At 40.7% G+C, this 16,772-nt stretch overlaps 1 protein-coding gene across 2 annotated transcripts in view; it reads left to right on the top strand.

Moving 5' to 3' along the window:
- The window catches only part of cmah (cytidine monophospho-N-acetylneuraminic acid hydroxylase), a 40,889-nt gene that overhangs the window by 18,709 nt on the left and 5,408 nt on the right, over positions 1-16,772 (top strand). For both annotated transcript variants that reach the window (XM_080051170.1, XM_080051171.1), the window contains exons 5-11: positions 7,278-7,468; positions 12,748-12,828; positions 13,300-13,366; positions 13,552-13,633; positions 13,737-13,874; positions 14,394-14,529; positions 14,764-14,907. In XM_080051170.1, coding sequence (XP_079907296.1) covers positions 7,278-7,468; positions 12,748-12,828; positions 13,300-13,366; positions 13,552-13,633; positions 13,737-13,874; positions 14,394-14,529; positions 14,764-14,907 — 839 coding nt within the window. The remainder of the gene's footprint in view (positions 1-7,277; positions 7,469-12,747; positions 12,829-13,299; positions 13,367-13,551; positions 13,634-13,736; positions 13,875-14,393; positions 14,530-14,763; positions 14,908-16,772) is intronic.

The following is a 16,772-nucleotide window of genomic DNA, read 5'->3' as shown; positions in this document are numbered from 1 at the left end:
CACCAGGCTTCTCATGGTGCGTTTAAGGACAGCTCGGAAAAATGTGTTACGACATGTAACAAATGGGTCTCTCTTGTAAATGAGACCCTGGGTCTCAATGAGATTTTACCTGTATAAATAAAGGTTAATAAAAAATAAAAAAATAAAAAAATGAATTAAGTGGTTGTAGAAAGTGCGGGGGACAGAGGGCACAAATCGTATAGACTCTCAAGTGCAGCACAACATAACTTATATTTTGATGAAACATGAATTAAATAGCCTACAAACAGTTTCCTCAAAGCCTAAGACGAAGGAACTTGGCTTGTAAAAATCGCCTCGGTTCGTCAAACTACAACTAGCGATACGCTAGGAAGGCAGTGGGATCCTGCGGGGGAGTGGGATTTCGGCGGGGAGTGGGATTTCGGCACAACACCGGTAACGCGTTACTAAGTAACATCTTGTTGAACATTATTTATTTTCATCACCAATTATCATAGTAGTCCAGCTTCCTCAAGCAGTTTGTGATGCATGTTGGAAACAGGAGATGAGCCCCTGGTCTGATGCGCCACCTGGCTTGAGAAACACGTTCTCAAAGACTTACTTTGAGTCATTATTTAGGGAGCACACACATGTTATGAATGAATTCAAATGAGACATTTTAATCTAGATTAATCTAGATTAATTCCAAAATTAATCTAGATTAATCTAGATTAAAAAAATTAATCTATGCCCACCTCTAATTACCATACATGGAAAAATCCGGATTCTCCACGTAACGAATCCCAGAAATTTGAACAAGTGAATCGCGACCGGCTGCCCTACACAGTAAATTTTGAAGTGTTAAAATAACACTAAAAGAGTTAAATTTAACACCATTTCCGAGTGTATTTGGTCCCACTCAGAATTGGAGTTAAATTAAGTCTCTTCAAAGTGTTACAATTTTAGAGTTAAATTAACTCAAAATAGAGTTAAAAATACACTGTATAGTGTTATTTAAAGCCTTATAGAGTACTTTCTACACCCCGTCTTTTAACTACCGAAATTGACACCAACACTAGGAGGCATTCTACTCCAGCTGTTGTTATATTAACTCAGATAGAGTTAATGTAGTTTGACACTGCATATTTAACACTGGGGAATTTACTGTGTAGTGTTTAGCGCTCTGCACAGCCACCCCAGACGGTCAGCAGGGAATATGTCTAAATTAGGGCTGTCAAGCGATTCAAAAAATGTATCTAATTAATTACAGGCTCTGTGATTAATTAATCTAAATTAATCGCATACTTTTATGACACTTTTACACCTGTTTATAAACAGCTGTATAGCCTGCTACAGTTTGTTTGTTTGTAACCTTTATTTAACCTCGAAAGATCAATTGAGGGGTGACCCTCTTTTACAATGACGTCGAGTACAGATACACAATATACAATGAGAATACATAACAAGTTTACACACACACACACACACACACACACAGACAACAACAATTTAAAACATTCAGATCAATTGAATGAAATAAATAATAGCCTAATTAAAACAGTTACAAGTGTGGAGGGGTTGATTCAAAATAATACTTTTAAATTGGTTAACAGATATGAGTGTATTTATTTTAATTGTATGTTGTAGGCTGTTCCAGGAGTCAGGGGCACTATAGCTAAAAGCGGTTTTACCAAGCTCAGACCGGGCATAGGGGACATATAACATGATCATGTCAGTTGAGCGGGTTTGATAAAGCCCATCTGAAATAAGCAGCATTTCTGTCAGATAGAGTGGTAGCTTTCCAGTCAGAGCTTTATATATAAAAATATGCCAATGTGCATCACGTCTCTCCTTAAGGGAGGACCACCCAACCTTTTCATATAAAACACAATGGTGTGTATCATAAGCATCTCCTGTAATGAATCTCAAAGCAGAGTGAAATACAGAGTCAAGGAGTTTAAGGCATGAACGAGATGCATGCCGATAAACCACATCACCGTAATCAAGGACAGACATAAAAACTGCCTCAATAATCCTTTTCCTACTAAACAACGGGAAGGTAGCTTTATTCCTATAAAAATATCCAATCTTTTGTCGCAGACGACAGACAAGATTTTTTATGTGAAATGTAAAAGAGAGTTTTTCATCTAGCCAGATACCAAGGTACTTATATTCAGAGACTTTTTCGATCAAAGAACCGTTTACAGCATAGATGCATGCACTATTGTCTAAATCTCTAGCCCTAGAGAACAACATGAATTTAGTTTTAGTCTGGTTAAGGACAAGTTTAAGTGAAATAAGAGCATTCTGAAGAGCATTAAAGGACAGTTGCAGGTTCTCAATAGCTGACTTTGCAGAGTCAGCAACACAATACAAGATGGTATCATCAGCATATAAATGGATTTGACAACCACTGACAAGAGACACAATATCATTGATGTAGATGGTGAATAGTACCGGACCTAAAATTGAACCTTGTGGAACACCTTTGGTTATGGGTAAGAAACCAGATTGGATATTACCTAGCTTCACACATTGAGATCGGTCAGAAAGGTAATTACTGAACCAGCTACACGCATTTTCACTAATACCAATGTTAGCCAATTTATCTAATAGTAAAGAATGGTCTACTGTATCAAAGGCTTTACTGAGATCAATAAAGAGGGCAGCACAGTGATTACTATTATCTAAGGCAGAGACAATATTGTTAGTAACCAGAGTGATGGCAGAGATAGTGCTATGGTTAGTTCTAAAACCAGATTGGTGAACAGATAAAATAGTGTGACTTGAGAGAAATGTTTTCAATTGGTAATTAATAAGGGATTCCAGCGTTTTTGACAGACATGACAGTCTGGATATTGGCCTATAGTTATTAGGGTCAGTTTTTTCTCCCGCTTTATACAAAGGAAGGACACAAGCTGATTTCCAGATCCTTGGAATAACGCAGGAAGATATAGAAAGGTTAAAAATGTGGGTAATACACTCTGCAATTACAGGGGCTGAGAGTTGGAGAAAGAATGGGTCTAGGTTGTCTTCTCCAGTGGATTTCTTGGGGTCAATGCTTAAGAGAGCATCAAGAACCATACTGGAGGACACAGGAATAATAGAAAACTGAGGAACATCATTGGTGGTAGGCATATGAACCTGTTCAAGGGGTAGCTGGTTGTCTGCTAGAGAAGATCTAGAGTTGTCCTCTTTGAAGATATGGCCAGCAACATTAAAATGTCTATTAAAACCAGCGCAGATCTCGGTTTGATCGGTAATAAAACTATCATCAAATTTAACCTGAATTGGAATAGAAGCTGATGTAGCAGAGCTATTTTTGTTGGTTTTAACCACCTTCCAGAATTTTGCTGGGTTAGAATAGGTGTCTGTGATCAATTTTAAATAGTAGTCAGATACATTCTTCCTCACTAAGGATGTACATTTATTTCTTAAGGCTCTGAATGCAGTCCAATGTGAGGCGTTATTAGTACGTCTAGCAAGAGACCAGGCTTTGTTTCTAGTTCGGAGAAGAGATGTAAGTTCTGGACTAACCCAAGGACTGGATCTATCCTTAACTCTATACTTCTTAAAGGGGGCATGTGTATTTAAAATAGATAGAAAGGTGGAAATGAAAAAGTCTAAAGCTAGTTCGACATCAGGAATAGCCAGGGTGTTGTGAATATCACTATTATAAAGGTCATGAAGAAAGGCTTGCTTATTAAAAATGTTTAGGTTTCTCTTAAATAAAACCCTGGCTGAGGATTTTTTTATATGTGTATCACGGACACATACAATGGGACAATGGTCACTTATACCTAATTCAAGTACTCCAGATAAAGATATTTTATCACTCTTATTAGAGAAGATTAGGTCTATAAGTGTTGATCTTGAGGGTTCTTTCATGTTTGGCCTGGTTGGATTTGTGATTAACTGTGACAAATTTAGGTTAGAAGATATTTCCTTTAAATGATCAGAGGCATTTGTCAACCAATCCAGATTAAAATCACCCATAACTAAAACTTCAGAATTAGAATAATGGGAAAGTAGGTCAGCCAAACGATCAATAGACCCAGCGTCAGCTGATGGAGGTCTATATACTCCAACAACAATGAGAGAATTACTAAAACCACAATCAATTTTGAGAGCCAGAAATTCAAAACATTTGGGTATAGAGATTGAGAGTAAAACAGAAACAGAAAGACAGGACTTAACATAAATGGCCACACCACCACCTCTTTGAGGCCTGTCCGATCTAAAAATGTTGAAGTTAGGCAAGGCCACATCACTGTCATTTTGATGTTTTTTTAACCATGACTCAGTAATGATCAAAATATCGGGATCAGTTTGCAGGGCTAATATTTTCAAGTGATCCAATTTCTCAGATTGGAGTATACTCCTAATATTCCAATGAATCAGCTTCAATCCTTTTCTGCATCGAAGAGAAGAGTAATTGACACAAGATGTTGATTCTATGGACATAGGGTCAAGCAGTACAGCATTATGCCTATCAGTAACTCTAATAGGAATATGGAGGCGAATAGGGGCAGAAATTAACATAGGGAAATGGGTCAGGGGATGAGCTATGGGTAATATAGCCACAGGAGAACAAGGTGGAGTAAGGGGGCCGAGTGCAGGGACAGCGCCCATACTAGAGATGACAGCAGGACCCGCACTGTCTAAGACAGTGTTGTGACAGGAAGACAACATGAGCAGGGCAGGGTCAGGGTCATTCTGGGGAAAACATCATTTCAGGCTAAACGCAATGAAATTAATGAAATTCTTTGTTAATCTTTCGGACCCCTTCCTGTTCAAATGCAGACCATCAGCTTTAAAGAGGTCATGCTCAGTCCAAAAGTAGTCGAAATTGCTAATAAAACCAAGGCCTGTTGCAGTGGTGAAGTTTTGCATCCATGTGTGCAAACCAAAAAGACGGCTAAAGCGCTCTGAGCTCTTGAAAAGGGTAGGAATAGGGCCAGAGAGAACACATCTTTTACCAAGGCTTTCAACAGTGAGAATCAATGACTCAAGATCATGGTAGAGTTTGAGGGAGCGCCTGGCCATGACATCATTTGTGCCCATGTGCAACAAAACAGTGTGAACAGACGGATAGAGATCAATGAAGACAGGTATCAGCTCTATAAAGTCAGTAGTGATCCCACCGGAGAGACAGTAAGTGATGGCGCCAGGGAGATGTACATTTCTGATGATAGAGTCACCAAATAATAGAATTTCAGGAGTCTGATTCTTACAGCCATTGTCATAGAATGACAGTTTAGAATGCAGGGAGACATGGGAGGGACCAGAGTTATGCAGAGCAGTAGAAGAGGGATTAACGTCACCTGCGCAGATGACGTCATCATTGAGCGTCGGGGGGAGCGCACCAAGCGGGAGAGGTCGCTGAGGGGCTGGGAGAGGAGGAAAGTCTTCTGAGAAGGATGCAGATGAAGGGGATGAGCACCTTTGACGTTTGTCCTGGGACATCAGCGGGCTGGATGGAGGGGTGCGACGCTTTCTGCGTCGGGAGTTTGGAGGGATTGGCTGCTCCGAAGCGGTGCTTGAGGAAGTAGCCGGTAGCTCAGCTAGCTTCTCCAGGGGAGAGAAGAAGTTTGACAACGGGATGGGATCGTCATCACATTCATCCATGTCAGGGGAAAACAAGGGGAGAGAGACCCGCCTCCCCTTCTTAGCAACGCTTGTCCAGGGGGGAAGAGGGATATCCGATGTGCGGTGGACAGCATTGGCCGAGCTGGAATCATCCTGCTGTAGCGCTTCCACCCGGGCGAGGAGCGAGGATTGACGCAGGAGGACATCATCCAGGAGGGTCGCAATGGAGCGGAGCTCAGACTTCAGACAGGACAACTCATGGTCCACCGGGGCGAGTGGAGGCATACTCGGGCAGCGAGCGGGAGCACTGAAACAGAGGGAGGAGAACAGCAGCCAGCGGACAACCAAAAGAAAAGGACAGGGAGCTACGTGCCGGGGGAGGCAGCGGAGGAGAAAAAGGTGCCGGTCTAGACACTTACTCGCCAAGGCTTCATCCAGAAGCCCACAGCGGTGTAAAGGTGAAACAGTAAAACAGCAGCAGAGTAGCAAAACAGCAACCGAAGGCAGAGGGAGACTTACCGCCACGGCCCAGAGACTGGGCCGGTGATTGGTGATGAACTCAGTCTCCGTTTGTGATGGCAGGACACTCCGGAGTTCCTTGCTGAGGAATTTCTCAAACTGGCTGACCCAGGCTAGGAGAGATAGCAGGTAGACAGGCAGGCAGGCAGGGAGGGAGGAGGAGCAGCAGGTGAGCGCTGGCTGCAGGTGGAGAACGCCAGCGAGGCAAAGCAGAGCAATAATCCACGCAGATTTCCAAAAATTAATCCATACAGCAAGGCAACGATAGCGAAGTGAAGCAGGTTTAAAAGAAGGTTTAAAAGGTATAAAAGCCAAGTAAAACCCAAGTAAAACCACATTAAAATCGCACAGAGACAGAGCATGCAACTCCCTTCAGTAGTCAGTCTGGTTTGTTTCTCTCTCTCTCTCTCTCGTAACTTCTGTCTCCACAACAGACAGCGCTGCACTGCCACAGATGCCTATGCCGATTCATTCACCATCGTCGTACTCATAGGCAAAAATATTGACACACACACACACGGAGCGGGTGTCCGTTTACGCGGGAGATGAGACAGCTAGCAAACAAAATTGAGACACACAGAGGAGGATTGAGAGATCCTGTTTGGAACCTAGCCTACATAGTTGCACCCATTAAATCAATAATGCACAAAGATGTCTTCCTACCTTCATGCTTATTTGCCCGAAGCATCCCATAAACCGTCCATAGAGCCCTCCCTTTCCCCTGCTTCTTTACTTTTTTCCCTTTCACCCGTGTGGGCCGTGTATGCAAGCTACGGGTGCAGCTCGGTGCAGCTGCGCACCACTTTTGCACCGGGTCAAAGGGCATTATAGAAGTGCGATTAATCTGCGTTAATTTTTTTAATCGCGTTAATTTTTCTGTGATTAATTAATCAAAATTAACACGTTAATTTGACAACCCTAGTCTAAATGCATGTAAGTCATTACTTGACACTTTAGTATGGTTAAACATGACTATAAATCATTATACCAACGTTTATAGGCCATAAAAGTTGAAAAAGTATAATAGGTCCTCTTTAACGTGATATCACATTCGTCATATTTTATATTTTTTAGGGAGACAAAAGCAAATCCTACCTATGCTAAATCCTCCTGCAAATCAGAAGTGACTATTTCATGAGACCTTAACCCACCTCCGATTGTACTTTATAAGCCTTGTCTGCTACCTGTCAAATTGTGAATTCTCCACCCAGGTGACGTACTTGACCCACGCGTGCATGGAGCTGCAGCTGGGACAGAAGCGCTTCATGTTTGACCCGTGGATGACTGGCCCTGCGTTTGCCCGAGGCTGGTGGCTCCTCCACCAGCCACCAGCCGACTCCCTGGACAGAATGTGTGCTGCGGATCTCATCTACATCAGCCATATGCACTCTGACCACCTCAGGTAAGCGCAATGTAGTCAGTGTGGTTAATTACACTCTCTGGTCCCCTTTCAAAGGTGCACTATGTAACTTTTGATGTGTAAGAGAAATTGCACATTTCTAAGGTATATTCTCATAGCTGAATAAACAAACTTTCTTCACAGACAATTGGATCCTTGGAATATGGTTTGAAGTTAGAAAGATTTCTGAAAAGTTGCTGTTTCACTGTTGTTCACAGCAGCAGATGCCACAATTTGGTTTACAAACAACATATTCTTGTCTTACATTTGGAAATACAAAATAATTTAGTTTTGATTCATGATGATATAATGATCCAGAACTGAGAATTACATGTAGAGTAAATATGTTTTGTAAACTAGCTGCCGGACATTTTATGGTGTATGGTAGCTGAATTTTTTTTTGTCCGTGATTCAATAATTTATAATGTTAACAATTCCTGTGTTAAAAAAGTTGTTGCACACAAACATTCTGCTGTCACATCCGTGAGTTTGTGAAATTGGGTTCGGGTTAAGATTTTTTTTATGAGTATGAATAAAAAAGCTGTGAGTGCAAAATCTTGTGAATACAACTCAAATTTCTACGTGTACGACTTTACGCATAACAGTACAAAAAAGTGCTAAAATAACGTCACTGAGGTCACAGCATAGATACTGTATATGTATATATATATATATATATATATATATATATATATATATATATATACATAGATGTCACCTTCGTCGCTGCTGGACGTTGGAATGATGCGTTGCCCTGCCCTGCCCTGCCCTGCCCTGCCCTGCCCTGCCCTGCCCTGCCCTGCCCTGCATGCCACTGCAAAATGTCCATCGCTATCTGTACGCAGACTCTCACATTGGTTGTTTTTTGTTTACAAGTGTCTTATTGGGCTGGTCCCTTCATATCTATGTGTTTACATGTCCACAAACAAATGCAGCTATGGTTTGCGTTCTAGGGTTACAGATGTTGGTACCCAGAGCTAGAACTGAGTTAGGGAAAAAGGCCTTTAAATATGCTGCGCCTTCTGTCTGGAACACTGTGCAAAAGCAGCTGAAGCTGCCAGAGCTGGTCACCTTGGGAGAATTCAAAGGAATCCTGAAGGACAGAGAAGATAGTTCTCTTGGTCAATGCAATTGTTTATAAAGCTATTTTCTGATAACGGCCAGGTTTATTCATTCATCTGTCACCAGTTTATTCATTTAATTTTTAACTGTACTCATTTCAATCTTCATATAGTCTTGTCCCTGATCTTGTATTGTACTTTACCTGATGTTGAATGTGGTGTATGAGAATTGTGGTTGATTGTTCTTATTGTATCATGGTGCTGCCTTCTTGGCCAGGTAATTCTTGAAAAAGAGATTTTAATCTCAATGAATTTTACCTGGTTAAATAAAGGATATTGATTGATTGATTGATTGATTGCTCTGCTTGTGGGAAGAATGAAATAAATTCATGTGGTTTTTCTGTTAGGGCATTAAGGTGTATAAATATCTGGAAGCTTCTTCATGCCAACTGAACCAAACATTCCATTGTGCATTACAACAGTTACAATTATCAGGCGAAGTTCACCTGTGTGTTGACTTTGTTCTAAGTTATTTATTACCTCTAACCAGAAGGCCCTTTTTCAGCCCCATGCCCAAAAGCACCAAGCGCATGATGTGACGTCCCATTCTGCCTAGCTGGTTTGATGGATGACATTTTATTATAATTAGGTGGACAAGCCCGAGAAAGACATGGGAGTGGGACCAAAGCCCTGCCAGGCAGGGAACCCTATTGTTTTTGTAAGAATTTTTATCAGGGGGCCAAGCCAGAGAAGGGCCTGGTACCGCGTTATGCAGAGCAACGCGGTTCCCAAGCCCTCCTGGCCAGGGAGCCCTATTGTTTTCGCAAGGATTTTTATTTAGAATTTTCTCCATGTAAATGCGTGTCCACAGCCCAAACCATAAGTCTGCGCGACAAACCAACTAGCAGGGCTACAGTAAAGAAAACCTGTGTGGGGCTTTATCTCCCACATCGAACCTCCCACATTCAAAACTTTTTTTCCACACATTCACTAAAGTCAGCCGCATCTTTTGCGATAGGCCACGCCCATTTGCGCCAATATAGATTTTTTGCTAAATTGCAAAACTGAATTTTCATCTGGGCTCCCACATTTTTTGCGGAATTGACACAAAACCTAACCCAGACATCCACAGATGTGCACGACAAAACGTTATTTTAAAATAGTTTTGCTACGACCATCGATGACGAAACGGTAGCGCTTTGAATATTTGCGCATTAGCTACCTTGGACGTAAATGATTTGACTTTGCAATCACAGCTTCTTTATTCATACTCAACATACCCGTTAGAGCAGGGGTGCCCACTAGGTTGATCGCGATTGACCGGTCGATCGCGAGGGTAGTGTGGGTCGATCGCGTGGCATTCTTAAAAAAATATATATATATATTTAATTGATTTATTTATTTATTTTTTACTATGAAAGAGTGAACGAGCCGTGCGAGCATGCGCCGACGTTCGGTGGAGGGAGAGAGGACACCACTTTCTAATTTGACATACAGTACATATCAGTTTGTTAGCCAGTGAGCTAACCAAAGCTAATCCAAGTCAAGGAAGTGGAGAGGCTTCTGCACTGTGACAAATTCTACTATGTAAAATACAGTCAGAGAGAGGAAGACTGTTCAGACAAACAGACCACCACATATTCTATTGGGACAGAAGTGATCATTGAGAAGGATTTTTTTTGTATGACTATAATTCTGCCTTTAAGATCAACCTATATGCATTTGTGTATATTTCTTGCTCTTTTAAATTAGAATCGCTTAAGCCTTCCTAGCCTAATACATAACATCACCACCAACAAAAAAATGTATAACAATTATGATATTGTATCGGACAGTATCGGTATCGACCGATATCCAAAACCCAGATATCGGAATCGGATCGGAACTAAAAATAGTGGATCGGTGCATCCCTAGGTTCATGCAGTTATGCAAGGTACACCAACTTATATTGTACATTCATTTTCAATATGTTTAAATAAATACAGTGCTGTGTGAAAGTTTGTGAACCCCTTGAGCCTTTTGGAATTTTATTTATTTTAACCATTATTAATTCATTTTTATCAATACCAGTATTTTTTATATGAAATAACAGATGTTTGTTTATCAATTCAACATTTTTCTTTTCCAGAAATCAACTGTTAAAACAGATAAAACTAATTATTTGACAAATGTTGTATCTGCAAAAGTTTGTGAACCCTGAGCTGCATTGCTCAAATGGAGCAGGTAAACACAATCAGATGGGCCAAATTGAGTGATGAAATGGACCAATGTAGTGAGAGATCTTTAGGGAAGAAATTGGGCGGCACTAGATAAAACAGAGATCAAACCAGGTCAGTTGAACCCATACAGGTCAGACATGCTAAAAGCGAAAAAAAATCTCAGAGGATCTCAGGAATAGAGTTGTGATGTTGCACATTTGTCTTGGGACAGCTATAAATTAATTTAAAAAAAGTTTGAGCTCCATCGGTCCTCCGTGAGGCAAATCATCTACAAATGGAGAGCTTTAAGAGTGACTGAATATCTGCCTAGAAGTGGACTTCCTTCAAAAATATCCATAAGCACCACAAAAAAAGTAATTTTTCAGTTAAAAGCCAATCCAAACATTACATCTAGTGATTTGCAGACCTCTCTTGCAGCATCTGGGACAGATGTGCATGGTTCCACAATAAGAATAAGAATAAGTCAACATGGCTTTCAAGGGAGGGTTGCTGAAGAAGCCTCTACTCTCAAAAAAGAACAAAAGTGCTTGTCACAACTTTGCCAGAGAGCACCTGGAGATACCTGAAGTCTTATTCTGTGGACAGATTAGTCCAAAATGTAACTGTTTGGTCATAACCAAAACCGCCATGTTTGGACAAAAACGCAACTCTGCCTACCACCAAGAGAACCTTCTCCCAAGTGAAGAACGGTGGTGGCAAATGGTCTGCAAATCTCCAGATGTAATGTTTGGGTTGGCTTTTACCTGAAAAATCCCTTTTCTTGTGGCGCTTGAGGATATTGTTGAAGGAAGTCCACTTCTAGGCAGATGTTAAGTCACTCTTAAAGCTCTCCATTTGTAGATTATTTGCCTCACGGTGGACCGATGGAGCTCAAACTTTTTTATATGAATGTATAGCTGTCCCCAGACAAATGTGCAACATCAAAACTCTATTCCTGAGATCCTCTGAGATTTGATCCCCTTTGAGCATGTCTGACCTGTATGGGTTCAGTTTGGTGGGCCTAAACTGACCTGGTTTTATCTTTGTTTTATCTAGTGCCGCCCAATTTCTTCCCTAAAGATCTCTCACTACATTGGTCTATTTCATCACTCAATTTGGCCCACCTGACTGTGTTAACCTGCTCGATTTAAGCAATGCAGCTCGGGGTTCACAAACTTTTGCACATACATTTGTCAAATGATTTTTTTATCTGTTTTAACAGTTGATTTCTGGAAAATAAAAATGTTGAATTGATAAACAAACATCTGTTATTTCATATAAAAAATACTGGTATTTATAAAAATGTATTAATAATGGTTAAAATAAATAAAATTTCAAAAGGCTCAAGGGGTTCACAAACTTTCACACTACACTGTATGTACAGGCTTGTTTGGTTTGCGGTGCAGAACTTTCACTTTTATTTAAGAAGTATGTTATTTATTGGAGACTTTGGTTGTATGCAGCAGTTTTTTCTTTTCTATACTGGAAAATACCTTTAGGCTGCAATTCTGCAGACATGTTTCCTCTTAACTGAGAACCGTACCGTACAGAACAGAACCGTGACTTAAAAACCGAGGTACGTACCGAACCGTGACTTTTGACCCCTAATAGTAGGTGGTAGCTCACTTTGACTTGGTCATTTTAAAAGTAGCTCACAAGCTGAAAAACAGTGGGCACCCCTGCGTTAGAGCCTAGGCTGTGTGTATTAACATCGGATTTTCTTTTCAGCTCACACACAGTACTGACAGGTAGCGGATCTCGAGGAGATACTGTATACACTGATTTTGACAAAGACTGATATTGACAACAAGCATTCTCCACCTTTAACACAAAATTAATGGTATCAGAGTTGATTTTTAACTAAACCGGTGCAGTTGTTTTGGTCCACACCTTCTCAAACAAAACTGCCTAAACACTCAAGTAATTCAACTGAACTACACAAGGCAGGTGTGACAGCACTCTAAGGGTTTAAAAGAATGTATAATGCCTTGTATGGATATGACCTATTCTGTATCTTTTCTAGTTACCCAACACTGAAGGTCTTGTCAGAGAGGAGGCCAGATGTCCCAATCTACGTTGGTGACACATCCAGACCTGTATTTTGGTTGGTAAAGTTTGATCAATTACGTATATTTTTTATGTCTTAAAGCTGTAACTTCTGTAGCCCCCATGAGGAATCCTGAGTAATTACAACAACACTGATGTTGCATTTACATGAGGTAAGCCTTCAGTGATCGTTCATGGATTTTATACCTTCTGCTGTACGTCCAGGTTTTTTCTTAGCAGCACAATCAACAACTGAAACTTTTCTTGGGCGCTTCTTGGGATTTTTCTGAGCTCCTGCGCCAGTGTCGGGGGCAGACACCAGTTTGTTAATGCTACCATACTGAGAAATACAGAGAGAGTTTTGTGGAGCTGATAGGCTTAATCAACTTTGTGTCAACTCATTTGGTGATATATATGGTCATATAAATGAATGTAACCGACATTCATTTATATGAAAAAGTTACGCACTGTAGCTTTAAGTAATAATTTCTACATGTTTGACTTATCCCTTTGTGTCTTGATGCAACAGGTATCTGGAGCAAAGTCAAGTCAAGCTGACCAACATCAACGTCGTTCCCTTTGGTGTCTGGCAAAATGTAAGTCACTGCTGCTCACATCTGGTTCATAAGTAATGCGATTAATTGTGAAATTATAATATTTTGAAACGGGCATTGAAGATAGGAACTGCTGTAATGAAAGAGAAATGGAAAAAGTGTGCTAGAGTTAAAATAACAAAACTGTCATCAGTCACCACCCTGTCCTTTGGTCTACTGTATATCAGATTGACGAAAACCTGAGGTTCATGATCTTGATGGACGGTGTACACCCCGAGATGGACACCTGCATCATCGTGGAATATAAAGGTGCATTGCTTTTCAAATATATATAGCTAATTATTTTTTTAGAGTTCAAATACCATCATTATTTGTATGAATGGATTGATACAATGTGTTGATTGTATTGCAGGTCACATGATCCTGAACACCGTGGACTGCACCAGGCCAAACGGGGGCAGGCTACCAGAGAAGGTAGACCTAATGATGAGTGACTTTGCCGGCGGGGCATCTGGATTTCCCATGACCTTCTACGGAGGGAAATACAGCGGTAAAGAAAAGCTCACTCCAGTTCACCTCACTGCACGTCACAGTAATAATAATAAAGTCTGAATCGTTTACATGCATTGTGATTTAAAGGTGCAGTCAGCGCTTCTGGATAAGGGCTTGTTGTCAAAATCCTTTTTGGTCAAAGTAAGTGAACATATTCTCCACACAAACCGCTAACTGTTCGTCCTGTGTTTGTGTTGAGGAAATATCTGGTGGTCATACACAGCTTTGGCTCTGTAAACTGGTATGTAAAGATACGGGTCAGACAGTTGCTATCAACAGGCCTGTTTACAGAGCCTAGGCTGTGTATTAGCACCAGATCTTTTTTTCCAGTGCACACACAGTACGGACAAGAAGCGGATCCACGAGGAGATATTAACTGATTTTGACAAAAAACGTTCTCCAGAATCACTGACTCCACCTTTACGTTTTAAAACCAACCTAAACTGAATTGCAAAGCACTATATCCTACAGTGCAACCATGACGATGTATGATTAAGGTGTATATGACTGTGCCCAGATTCCTGGAAGGCAGAGTTTATCAAGAATGAAAGGAAGAAGCTGCTGAATTACAAAGCTCAGCTGGTGAAGTCCCTACAGCCAAAGATCTACTGCCCGTTCGCTGGCTACTTTGTGGAGGCTCATCCATCAGACAGGTGAGGTTTGTTTGAAATGGGTTTGGTTTGCTTCTATATTTTCCCCTGACATCATAGGTGATGTGTTTGGCTCTATTTCAGACTTTTATACGTAGTGTTCTTTTGAAAATCCATCAATTGTTAATACAATGAAACAGTAACCGTAACTGCCAAACATTAACTACATGCCTTGCCTTACATGTGCAAATGTGTGTGTGTGTGTGTGTGTGTGTATATGTGTTTGTGTCTATACAGATACATCAAGGATACAAATGTTAAAAACAGTGCAGAGGACCTCAATGCACTCATCAATAACTTTGCACCAGACATCAAGACATGGACACCGAAGCCAGGTGCAGTGCTGGACCTTGGCCTTGTTCTGAAAGATCCCACTAACAGGTTGACAGCACCTCAAGCACAATTTTTTTTTGTGAGTGAGTGAGAGAGAGAGAGAGAGAGAGAGAGAGAGAGAGAGAGAGAGAGAGAGTGAATGGGAGTGTGAATGGGAGTGTGTGTGTGTTTTATCCCATATCTGACCGTGGGACAGGAAAAAGTCAATAATAACTGGTAAATAACAAAACTTTAAAAATACCCCTCAGCGCCAGGCCAAGTTCAATGGACTGGGTTTTACACACACTGCTGAGACTTGGGAAACTTTTGACATTGCTAAAGCGAACAAACATGAGCAGTCCAGACTACAGGTGAAACTCGAAAAATTAGAATATCGTGCAAAAGTTCATTTATTTCAGTAATTCAACTTTAAAGGTGAAAATAATATCTTATTCAGACTCATTACATGCAAAGTGAGATATTTCAAGCCTTTATTTGTTATAATTGTGATTATTATGGCTTACAGTTTATAAAAACCCCAAATTCAAAATCTCAGAAAATTAGAATATTACATAAAATCAATAAAAAAAGGATTTTAAATACAGAAATGTCGGCCCTCTAGAAAGTATAATCATGCATATGTACTAAGTACTTGGTTTGGGCCCCTTTTACATGAATTATTGCCTAAATGCGGCGTGGCATGGATGCTATCAGCCTGTGGCACTGCTGAGGTGTTATGGAAGCCCAGGTTGCTTTGATGTGGCCTTCAGCTCGTCTGTATTGTTGGGTCTGGTGTGTATCATCTTCCTCTTGACAATAGTCCATAGTTTCTCTATGGAGTTCAGGTCAGGAGAGTTGTCTGGCCATTCATGCAGAGTAATACCATGGTCAGTCAACCAGTTACCAGTGGTTTATGGTACCGTGGGCAGGTGCCAAGTCTAGCTGGAAATGGAAATTGTCATCTCCATAAAGTTTGTCAACAGACGGAAGCATGAAGTGCTCTACAATCTTCTGGTAGATGGCTGTGGTGACTTTGGACTTGATAACACAGTGGACCAACAGCAGCAGATGACATGATACCTCAAATCATCACTGATCCAAATTAAATGTTGCGTTTCATTTGGAAATCAAGGTTCCACAGTCTAGAGGAAGAGTGGAGGGGCACAAAATCCAAGGGGCTTGAAGACCACTGTCAAGTTTCAACAGTCAGTGATGATTTGAGGCACCATGTCATCTGATGGTGTTGGTCCACTGTGTTATCAAGTCCAAAGTCACCACAGCTGTCTACCAGGAGATTTTAGAGCACTTCATGCTTCTGTCTGTTGACAAGCTTTATGGAGATGCTGAATTACTTTTTCCAGCAAGACTTGACACCTGTCCACAGTGCCAAAACCACAAGTAACTGGTTGACTGACCATGGTATTACTGTGTTGATTGGCCAGACAACTCTCCTGACCTGAACCCAATAGAGAAACTATGGACTATTGTCAAGAGGAAGATGATACACACCAGACCCAACAATACAGACGAGCTGAAGGCCACTATCAAAGCAACCTGGGCTTCCATAACACCTCAGCAGTGCCACAGACTGATAGCATCCATGCCACACCGCATTTAGGCAATAATTTGTGCAAAAGGGGCCCAAACCAAGTACTCAGTACATATGCATGATTATGCTTTATAGAGGGCCGACATTTCTGTATTTAAAATCCTTTTTTTATTGATTTTATGTAATATTCTAATTTTCTGAGATTTTGAATTTGGGATTTTCATAAACTGTAAGCCATAATAATCCCAATTATAACAAATAAAGGCTTGAAATATCTCACTTTGAATGTAATGAGTCTATATAATATATTAGTTTCACCATTTAGGTTGAATTACTGAAATAAATGAACTTTTGCACGATATTCTAATTTTTCGAGTTTCACCTG

The sequence above is a fragment of the Ammodytes marinus genome (genome assembly GCF_949987685.1).
Source record: "Ammodytes marinus genome assembly, chromosome: 22".
In the NCBI taxonomy this organism is placed as follows: domain Eukaryota; kingdom Metazoa; phylum Chordata; class Actinopteri; order Uranoscopiformes; family Ammodytidae; genus Ammodytes; species Ammodytes marinus.
Note: the sequence above shows the minus strand (reverse complement) of the source record. Positions and strands in the feature narration are given on the sequence as shown.